Raw genomic sequence first — 10,737 nt, 5'->3', positions numbered from 1 at the left:
TAAGTTCAAACTTGTCTGCATATGAAATAAAAATAGGATCAAAAATTAAGGCCTTTTCATATACCTTTTCTTTTCAAACAATGTAGAAAATAGACCTCTTTCTATAGATTGGATCTAGTCTCGCCGTTAATATGTAGTGTGGACTTTATTTCCTGATTAATTTACTCTCTTATGCGACGATCGGCTAGTGAAAGACATGATTGAAAAATCAGAATTATAGATTATGGGATAAAGTAACTCAGACTTATCACCCTTTATTCCATATGCATCAACCCAAGAAAACCAGGGTCTAAGAGATAGAGTACGTAGTTTTATTCTCCAGTCCGTAAAAACTGAGCAAAGGTTTCTCAAATAGATGCCTTTTTAGATAAGCATTTAATAATATATTTTAGCTGTATCATTAATTATATTTTAGCATAATTTTAATGTATAATTAGTTTAGTTAGTTAATTTGTAATTAAGGACGCTATAAAGAGCTTATAAAGAGCTATTATTATTACTATGAATTTTCCAGTCATCCGTCATCTGCTAAATGTCATATCTCAGTACCTATGAAGCGAATTGCTACGCTATTTTCAGAGCACAGTTTTTGAACATTCAAAGTTTTTTAGGGGCCGAAGGGGCCCTATGATTACCAACGCCATACCCTGGTGAAATGAACTTTATTTATTTATCTATCTTAACAACACAAGGCAAAACACTCATGTCTTTTGTGCTCCAATTCAAAGGGCTCTAATAGACTACTTTCTGAGGTTTGCGCACTTTTGAAGTCCAAAAATAACTTATTGACAAACCACGAAGCCAAAACCAAAATTTAAAGACGAGAAATAATTTAAAAAAAAACCCCGTTTTATACACTTATAATAGACCCTTTCACGGTTTCCGACGTCATATTGCTTGGGGGGCAAAATTACTAAGGAGTGTAGGGGAAAGAGATACGTTTTTCGTTTTATTTCCTTTCTGAGGTACATTTTCGAGACCAAACATTTTTTGTAGATGGAGAATCCTCTGTTCAATGTTTTGTGACGTTTTTGAGCCGATCGAGTCATTCTTGTCGAGGCAAGAATTTTTTTACGGTCAAATTGAACCAGTATGATCAAGTCTTAGTCGCAAAACTCGCAAACCCCAAAGCCTCCGTCTCTCTGAGAACCAGCGTTATGCTGGCTCCATCGGCTCAAAAACAGCACACAAAATATTGAACAGAGGATTCTCCATCTACAGAAAAAATTTGGTCTCGAAAATTTACCTCAGAAAGGAAATATATTGTCCCCAAGCAATATGGCGTCGGAAACCGTGAAAGGGTCTATTTCTACACAAAATTAAAGATATTCATATCAATGGTTTTTTACCCCGCTTTTTTGGTCCCCTCCCCCCCCCCCCCCCCCCAAAACGAGAATTTAAGATGTGTCGGGCATGCCCCCAACCCCCCCCCCCTTGACTTTTTTTGGCTTCATGATATATAAAGGCGCCAAGGAGCGTCGAAACGTCGTCTATTTTATAGTCTTTTAATTTTTTTCTTAATGGATTTTAAGAATCTTTAAGCGTTTGATTTTTTGATTGGCTTTTATAACTGTTTGCTTATACTTTGTACTTTACTCATTCATACATTATCAGTCACGCCAAAATAAAACACGTCACAGACTGCGTGACGACTAGCCTGACTAACTACACCCTGGCATAGCGTTTGGAAATTTTTTAACAAACTCCTTCAATTCTGAATCAGTCCTTATAACGTCTACAACAAAATCCTTGTAGATTTTGTCATCGCAAACCAAGGTTTTGGATTCGTAACATTTGAAGAAGTTTGGAAGAGCGTGGCAAAGTTTCGCGCCACTCTTGAGCTCCTCTGCGAATCGGGACGCACAGTACACATTCTTTTTGGCAGCGCATGGTTGAAAGTGGTCTTTTTCTGAAATAGAAATAAGATAAATCTGTAATTGGGCCTTTCCAGAGATAGTGAACATGGTGCATTATGGGCTACCTTGGGTAGGAACATCTAACGTCCATTATTTTTGATATGGTGTAACTTGTATACCCAAGCTCAATCCACGATGAATCTAGTCATTAATATCTAGACTTGAAGCAAAGGAGCTAATTTCATTTAGGTGAAGTCAGCTGTTAAACAATTTGACTAATTTCACTCTAACACAACTGCTAATAACTGAAATACCCATTTGTGTAACTAGACCACTTTCTGAGTTTGTGCCATACTTCGTTAAATCCAAAAATAACTTGACAAACTGAGGCAGGAATTTCGGGAACAGCTTCTGTACTTTTCGACACTTTTGAAGCTAATTACCATCGCAAATACTGACGCAAGTATGTTTAAGTAATAACTTACCAAGGTCTTTTAAACCAGCAATCATCGTGTGATACTTTTCGTTGGCTAGAAAATGAAAGAGAAAGAAAGAAATTAAGAGAAGAGAAGAAAAAAGATTCAAGCTTATGTAACAAATGATTTTATTACCGTGGACAAGTTTTCTCAAAGGTTCCAGATCAAAGTTGGTGCAGGTTCCCAAAGTCGTGTCTAATGTCACATGTTGAAGGAAAGCAAATCTCATTAGGTCAATGGCTTCACCAACACACTCAGTATTCGATGCCATGCACTCTACCCTGACCTGAATAAGAAAAAAACAACAATTAAAGTTTATTATTTTATGAAAAATCTAGCTTTCATGCACTCTCCTGTGCATCGAGGGAATTTCTCAGTCTAGCTTCCCTCCAATTTTAAGCGTGCACTTTATTGTATGTACACGGTACCTTTAAGGCTTTACAGTAGATATCAACCACGTTTTGGTTTTTATCAGCTTTTTGAAACACATCCGTGAAAACTTGATTGCACTTCCCAAATTCTTTAGCCTCACACTCGTTGTACGATGCGCTGACCCTCAAGACGTGGCCAGCAAGAAAGCAAAGAATCAAGATCCCAGTGTTCTGAACCATCTTTTGTCGTAGAGTTTGAAAAGTAGAGCTGCTAATCTTCTCAGGTGAAGCTGTTCGATGAATTTAACTTTGATCGTGCACCAGTTCACTTTATATCCGTTGATAAAATAATTCAAGGGTCTGGAACTTGCCCGGGGGGGGGGGGGGGGGGGGGGGGGTACTACCACCCCAACTTGGGTAGGGGTGTGCCGCCAGGACCTCAAAACCCTGACCCTATCCTTTTTTTTTCAAATTTTGATTTTACATACCCTACCCCAGACTAAAAACTAAGAATTATACACCCTATCCCAGACTAAAAGACGGAAAATACGGTTTTACAATCGATTGCAATCAATATTTACTAACATTTTTATTGTTTTTGGTCGGCAGAAAGCGTAGCCTATTCGCCAGACAAAAACGACGAAATTGTTAACCCTATCCCAGACTAAAATGATACCCTATCCCAGACAAAATGTCAAAAAATGATACCCTACCCCAGACCCAAAAGCCGAAAAACCATACCCTATAGGGCGGCACATACCCGTATAGTAAATATAGGGGAGTACCCCCCCCCCCCCCCCCCACCGCCCCCGGGGGAACTTGTCTGAAATTAAGGCCTTTTCATATACCTTTTCTCTTCAAACAATGTAGAAAATAGACCTCTTTCAATAGATTGGATCTAATAAGTTATGTGATTTTTATTTGCCGACTAATTTACTCTTTTATGTGATGACGTGATGCATCTACCAGTCCTCAGATCCGGGGGGACAAGTGGTTGTGCTTTCCCAGTCATCTGTCTGCTAAGTGTTATATCTACTTATCGAGAGAATCCTCCGCAATAGCAGTAAGTTGCTTTGCTGTGCTATTAGGGACCTTAAGCTACAGGACGGCAACGACGACGGCAAGCATACAATAGCACCAATTGTGCTATTCAATAGACACTCGTTGGAATGTACGAAACACTGTCCATTATTGCCGTCTTATGCTGAAAGTAAGACGTGAAATGTCCTATTTTTACGTACTAAAGAGAACGGCTACGCCAAAAGACGTCATTTTACTCTTAAACGGGGGTGCTTATTAAGTGAAATACTAGGTAAACACGAAATAATAATACAATAGAAGGTTGAAGCGCCTCAATTTCGCCGACGCAGTCGCCCTCGTTGCCGTCCTTTCAGTCAAGACCTGATATACTTTCTTCTATTGGATGATCACAGAGCACAGTTTTGGACATCATTCACGAATTGGATCATGGAATACTGTGTGCGCTATTAAACAGTGGCCCTACGATTACCAGCGCCGTACCCTGTTGGAATAAACTTTATTTATTTATCTATCTTAACAACACAAGGCAAAACACTCATGTCTTTTGTGTTCCAATTCAAAGGGCTCTAATAGACTACTTTCTGAGGTTTGCGCAGTATGTCAAACCCAAAAATAACTTGACGCACCACGAAGCCAAAACGAAAATTCTAAGATGCGAAGTAAAAAAAAAAAAAACGTTCTCACACTCTTAATTTCGATACAAAAATAAAGATTTTTCTAGTTCTCACTCACTTCCCATTTTCTGTGGGCTCACACTCGTCGTACGATGCGCAGACCTTAAAAAAGAATGCAAAGAATCAAATTAACGCGCAGTGTTGCGAAACGGCCCTCCGGAGAGGGTGTTATACAGTGTTTTTCACGATCTTTCGTTAGAGTTTTCTTAAAAGGTTAAGGCTAAATTTTTAAGGTCAAGCTGTTCGGTCGCTTAATTTCGATCGTGCATCAGTCCACGTTATATGCTGATTAAATCACGGTATAAAATTAACAATAGCGCAGCGCACTGATTATAAAAATAGCTTAAAGATTCGGACAAACATTGCATTCTGTTTAACCGCTACGAGGATTATACGAACCGATTTTATTATTTTAACTTAAAGTTACGATAATAACCCATGTAAACTAAGATCAACTAGTACTGCGATCGGCTGTGAAAATTATCTGCTGAAAGTAAACTTGTAAGTTTGTTTGTTCGAATTTCGCCTTTGTCTTCGTTTTTATGACGTCACGGTTGCGCTGCGCTATTATTCGCCGAAGGCGAAGTGATTATCGGGGAATATTTACCGAGACGTGAGTCTCCGAGCGGCGAGGTAAATATTTCCCAATAATCACTGAGCCTGAGGCAAATAATTGTTTTAGTATAAATATACAGGTGATTCTTTCGAAAAAAAAGGAAAAAAAAGAAGATAAAAGGCATTTTTTCCCGGTAACAGCAACAAAGTGGCTGGCCGCCATTTTGGATTTTCGCTCGAGGTGATTATCGTGTGATAGTGTGAGTATCTTGACGAATCAGCGCGCGAGATTTTCCATAATCAACGGCGTATTTTTACTAAAAATCATTATTACATGTATACACTTCAATAAAAATACTGATTTCCATGAATGTCGTGTGTGAGCCTGTGTTATCAAAAATATTTACCAATTTTACGCATAAATATTAGAAGGGAACCCGTTCTTCATATATCAGGGGAAGGCTGTTTCATAAGGTTGCTAAATACTCCATTTTAAAGTTCCGTTCAGTGACCACGAATAATAGTTCCAAGTCGAGGTTGGAGCAGCCGAAAATAGTAGGACTATAGTTTATCATGCGTGGCAGCTCCAACCTAGGCTTGCAACTATTACTCGTGGTAACTGAACGGAGCTGTAAAAAGGAGTATTGAAACTACGCTTCTGATACAATTGTTAGGGTGCACGTTACGTCATAGCCGCCATGTTGGTTGACGATAACAAAGCATTTCTCATCTCTTGTTAGATCAACCAGCATGGCGGCTGTTCCATTGTTATTTATATGTCAAGGGGTTTTGAGTCATGTGGAGAGCAGGGCCGTAACCAGAACTTTTACAGGGAAGGTGCACATCGAATAAAATAGGACCATTGATCGTTTCTTTTAAGAAAGCAGAACCAAAAAAAAAGGAGATGGATGAGCGGACCTTAAGCTTTTATGGGGGGGATGGGGGGTGCACGTGCACCCTATGCACCCCTAGTTACGGCCCTGGAGAGCAAATTGTACATTTCACATGTCATTGAAAGTCATGCCGTAATGGGCCAGCCATCATCCCATATGTCTGATATCATTCTCCAGGGAGTAGAAAGTCATGCCGTAATGGGTCAGCCATCATCCCATATGTCTGATATCATTTTCCAGGGAGTAGATCTTTGCTTTCAAGTTGTGGAGTTCACCGACAAGCTTCTTAGATCTTCCAGCTGTTTTTCTTACATTATGGAGGACTTGTTCATCGTAGTCATCACCGATGTTCACAGTCACCTATACACAGATGAGATGAAGATCCATTTTTTTGTTATTTACACCTGGCTTCTAACAAAATATAATTACACAACTTTTAGACTCCTGAATCTGATTCAGAGCAGACATTTGTTCTGTCAGAGTAATAAATTAAAAAAGTGATGATATAAGCCTTTTCATAGTCTAAGAATAGAATCCACTGCGCATGCGATTTTATCCCGAATTTCTCACCTTCTTTTGTTTAATTAAGAACAAAAGAAGGTTTAGACAAAACAAGGTGAGAAATTCGGGATAAAATCGCATGCGCAGTGGAATCGATTCTTAAACTATGAAAAGGCTTATTATGTACACATGATTATGCGTCCATAAACTAAACGGAGGGTTTTACCGTGGAGAGCTAAAGTCAAAGGACGCTCTTGAACCGGTAATATTTTGATTGGAGGAGTTTCACTTGTTAATAGGAACAATCACCAGATAAAGAAACAGTGAAGGATGTTGTCCAGTAAATTTGGCCTGCAATTTTATTATCCATTTGGCAGTTCACAGGTAGCCCAAGCTTGGTTTCTGTGGTGTCATGTTATGAGGAAATGTATGGGGATTCACCAAAAAATACCAATAAAATCATTGAAATGTGAAATAAGGCCTCGAAATTTTACCCGATCATTGAGAAATAGCACTTCTTTCGTTGTGTGGTTATCCTTAAAACGGGCTGAATTCAAAAAATAACCACACAGAGCGAAAGAAGTGCTATTTCTCAATGATCGCGTAAGATTTCGCCTTATTTCACGTTTCAATGATTTTATTGAAATTTTTGGTGAATCCCATACATTTCCTTATAACATGACACCACAGAAACCAAGCTTGGGCTACCTGTGGGCAGTTCAAAATAATTTTTGCCTGCCAAACCGGCCATTGGCAGGCCGCTATTTTGTAGCCTGCGTCACATCCGGAATTTTCTATAGAAATTCCGGATGTGACGCAGGCTACTATTTTGAGCCTTGCATGTGTCTTCTCATGTGCGACCGTTAAACAAAGGAAAGAGACATGGTATGAAATGTGAAAAATGTCCAAGGTAAAGAGGCCTATTGGATATAACTGGATCCCCATTCTAAACCACCACCACTACCCCATCTCCACCAGGTTGGCTCAGTAGGTAAGAATGTTGGTCTATTGTGCAGAATGTTGTGGTTTAATACCCTGCTGGACCAACACTCATAGTCTTAAAATAACTTAGGAGAAGGTGCTGCTTTTGTAATTACATCCACAAATGGTTAGACCTTCACTTGGCTTGGAACGGCGCGTTAATAGTGGCCTCAAACCTAATCAACTTAAGATCTTACAGCCATTCTCAATCACACGTGCTGCTCTAGCAATTGTTTCTGTCGTGACAAAGAAGCTTTTGGTGGATGTCAATCAAGGTGTTTCCATGACATTCTATAGGCTTGTGCCCTTATAGCTTTCTATTTTCCTACAATGTCATGGAAACACCTTGATTGACATCCACCAGAAGCTTCTTCGTCGCGACAGAAACAATTGCTAGAGTGGCGCGTGTGATTGAGAATGGCTGTAAAAGAAGACCACGAATTAATCATTTGGATTACTGTCAAGTGTCATCCTCTACAAATAAAAGTTGATAGATTTTATCTCTTTAAACCTAGAGATGTCTTACCTTGAAGAGCTGTTTTTCAATGTTTTTCAGCTTACTTCTCAGCATTTTTATGTCACTCTTGAAGCCCTCCACTTCCAAAGCCCTTCGTTTCTCCAGTGCTTCATATCTCTGGTTCATCAAGGTCAGTCTCTTACCCATTTTTTCACTTCTTTCCTTGAAGACTTCCTTACTAACATCACTTTTTTCTCTTATTCTCGATAGCTCTTCCTCTAGGCCAATACATTGTTCTCGGTACATTTCTGCAAGCTTCTGAGATTGTTCTAACTGATTTTTTAATGAATGAACAGCATAGAGTTGTGCTTGCCGAGGCTCAAGTACCTCTCCAGACACATCTAATAGGCTACTCACTTCAGATATATCAAGTTGTTCTCGTAAATTCTCAATATCCTTAATAAACTGGTCCCTTTCAACCATCCAATGGCGCTCCTTTGCTCTGAGCTCATATTTTAGTTCTAAGAAATCTTTAGTGCTTTCGTAAAGTAAGTTCTGTGTCTCATGAAGCTTGTCCTGTAGTGTTTTGATTTTATCCGAATCACGTTCTCTCTGAGCATTCTGTTCCTCCATGCGTACTCGGCGATCTTCAAGGAGAGCATCGACTTGCTCTTTAGCTGTTCGGGTTTGTTCTTCAAGTTGTGCTTGAAGTGATTCTATTTGAAGAAGTAGTGTTTGGTTGTCTTGTTTGTTTGTTGGGCTGCGAGGGGGTGGTCTAATGTTGCCTGCTGCATCTTTTGCTCCTACCTTTCTACCTACACCTAATAATAAAACAACAACAAATGACAACAAATGACTCACCAGAGGAAGGTGTGCTTTTATTGACATGAATGTTACTGTTATTTGCAGGTGATCTAAAATCCCAAGGGGGGGGGGGGGGAGGGGGTACTGCGATTTGAGAAGGACTGGGATGCTCATCGTACCTTTTAGAGTTCCAGATCTGCAATTTGGTACCTTTTGGGGTGTAACAAATCTAAAAGGACTACCAGAGAGTAAGCCAGTACCTGTTATGGTGTTTTCGATACAATAAGAAACCTGAGATTATATAAAATTCAGAATGGCAGTCGTAATTTAGGATATTTTTTTAGTTCATTATCTGACTTCTGTCACTTATATCATAGATAATTGGTACCTTTTAGGTGTAAATATCATTAGTTCCCACACACCCAACTGGACAGGATTCAGGTACCTCTTGCCTAGGGGTCATTTTCAAAATTTCCAGTGAGCATCATTGCCCTTTTATATATAGGAGTCCTCCCAGGGTCTGAAATAGTGATGCAGGAATGTCATCACTGCAAAATTGAGGTGTCACAACTAAAGCCTACAAAAATTGCTCCAGCGAAATTTCACATACAACTGAAACTACAGAACTTTAAATACCAGTGTCTAACTACAATCTCTTCTCACAACCCTCCAATCCCACTCCTAGTCCAAAGCTTGGTGCCAATCCCCTCCTCCCACAAAAATTCAATATACCCCTTTACAGTTCCCTGCATCATCTTGAAAGGTAGCCGTGCTTTTGCATCGAAGCGAGATGAACGGTGACCTTGCAATGATAGAGACCTTTTTTAACACCTTGGACAATTATTCACAGGTCTTTATCATTGCAAGCTCACCGTTCGTCTCACTTGGATGCAAAGGCGCGGCTACCTTTCGAGATGGCACAGGGAACTGTGAAGGGGACTGATTCGCTTACTTCGATAGATCACTAATTTGCATGTGACGTCAAAGTAGCTCAATTTGGAGGATAAAACAAAATAATTTCAATTTTTTGAGAATTGGAAACCTATTGTTAAGTCCTCCAAATTGAGCTGCATTACCAAGTGCTAGCTGTAAGGGGTCAATTGACACCTACCATATTTATGTCCTCCTGGCCCACGACCATCCATAGCTTCTCTTGTCTTGTCAGTATGAATCATTTCTGGTTTGCGTTCAGGAATGATTACTTTTGCAGGGGGTTGTCGGTGAAAATAAGTTATCTCTGCTTCGCCACCCCTAGATAAACTCAAAAGATGTTGTATTTTCTTTCTGTCTTCAAGCTCGCGTATTTTTAACCTGTCGTTCTCGGCGTACAGTCGAAGTACGTGTTCTCTCTCTTGGAAAAGATACACTTGCATGTCGCTCAACGCTTTTTGAAGCTCTGCAATTTCTTCTTCTCTTTGCCGTAGTTCCCATTGCGTCTTATGCTACAAAAAGGCATAATAAATCCTCAAATGAGACCTCTAAAGAACGACTGTGGCGGTAAAGAGCCGCGTGGAATGTTTTATAGTAGAATAAAATTTAACAACAACTAATCTTCAAGCTTACTTGTTCTTCGTATAAGCTTACTTGGCCTTCGTGCTCTTCAGCATTTTTTCGATCTTCGTCCTGTCCTCGAGCCCAGCACTCCCACTTTGTTACGCTTAGCTGAACTTGTTCTTACTCTTAATTGTTTTTCTTTCGGTGATCGGTATTATCGGCAGATAAACGGTGTTGCTATGGGTACTAAGATGGGCCCTAGTTATGCCAATTTGTTTGTTGGTTATATCGAAAACCTTGTTTTTCAACAATATACTGGACCTAAACCTGAGTTTTTTGGACGGTATATTGATGATTGTATTGGTGCTACTTCTTGTTCGCGTAATGACTTAGATTCTTTCATCTCTTTTGTTAACTCTTTTCACCCTGCCTTAGACTTTACGTGGGAGGTTAGTGAAACATCAGTCACTTTCCTTGACATCTTGCTTAGTGTTAATGACGACCGTCTTAGCACTAGTGTCCATTACAAACCTACTGACTCTCATTCTTATTTACTCTACTCGTCTTCTCATCCTAAGCACACTCTTAACGCTATTCCGTTCTCGCAATTTCTTCGTCTTCGTCGTTTGTGTAG

At 39.7% G+C, this 10,737-nt stretch overlaps 2 protein-coding genes across 4 annotated transcripts in view; both read right to left on the bottom strand.

The window, feature by feature from the left end:
* Positions 1 to 1,512: 1,512 nt before the first annotated feature.
* LOC116296666 (uncharacterized) lies at positions 1,513 to 2,989 on the bottom strand. Its single transcript, XM_031704722.2, has 4 exons — positions 2,761 to 2,989; positions 2,468 to 2,618; positions 2,342 to 2,386; positions 1,513 to 1,909 (listed from the first exon to the last, which is right to left on the bottom strand). Exons 1-4 carry the CDS (start codon positions 2,941 to 2,943, stop codon positions 1,662 to 1,664), a joined length of 627 nt encoding a protein of 208 aa, XP_031560582.1. The 5' UTR covers positions 2,944 to 2,989; the 3' UTR covers positions 1,513 to 1,661.
* A 2,274-nt stretch (positions 2,990 to 5,263) lies between these two features.
* The window catches only part of LOC116296670 (coiled-coil domain-containing protein 77), an 8,572-nt gene continuing 3,098 nt past the window's right edge, over positions 5,264 to 10,737 (bottom strand). For 2 of the 3 annotated variants that reach the window (XM_089034923.1, XM_089034924.1), the window contains 3 exons: positions 9,721 to 10,051; positions 7,875 to 8,626; positions 5,264 to 6,226 (listed from right to left, as the gene is read on the bottom strand). In XM_089034923.1, coding sequence (XP_088891049.1) covers positions 6,077 to 6,226; positions 7,875 to 8,626; positions 9,721 to 10,051 — 1,233 coding nt within the window. In that variant the 3' untranslated portion in view covers positions 5,264 to 6,076. Of the gene's footprint in view, positions 6,227 to 7,874; positions 8,627 to 9,720; positions 10,052 to 10,172; positions 10,282 to 10,737 lie in introns of those variants that run through there. The other variant, XM_031704725.2, reaches the window with a different exon arrangement.

This window comes from Actinia tenebrosa, unplaced genomic scaffold (assembly GCF_029948245.1).
Source record: "Actinia tenebrosa isolate PJP-AT-01 unplaced genomic scaffold, QUT_ActTen_1.0 PGA_scaffold3__52_contigs__length_22856419, whole genome shotgun sequence".
NCBI classification, from domain to species: Eukaryota; Metazoa; Cnidaria; class Anthozoa; order Actiniaria; family Actiniidae; genus Actinia; species Actinia tenebrosa.
This window is presented reverse-complemented; position numbering and strand designations above follow the sequence as displayed.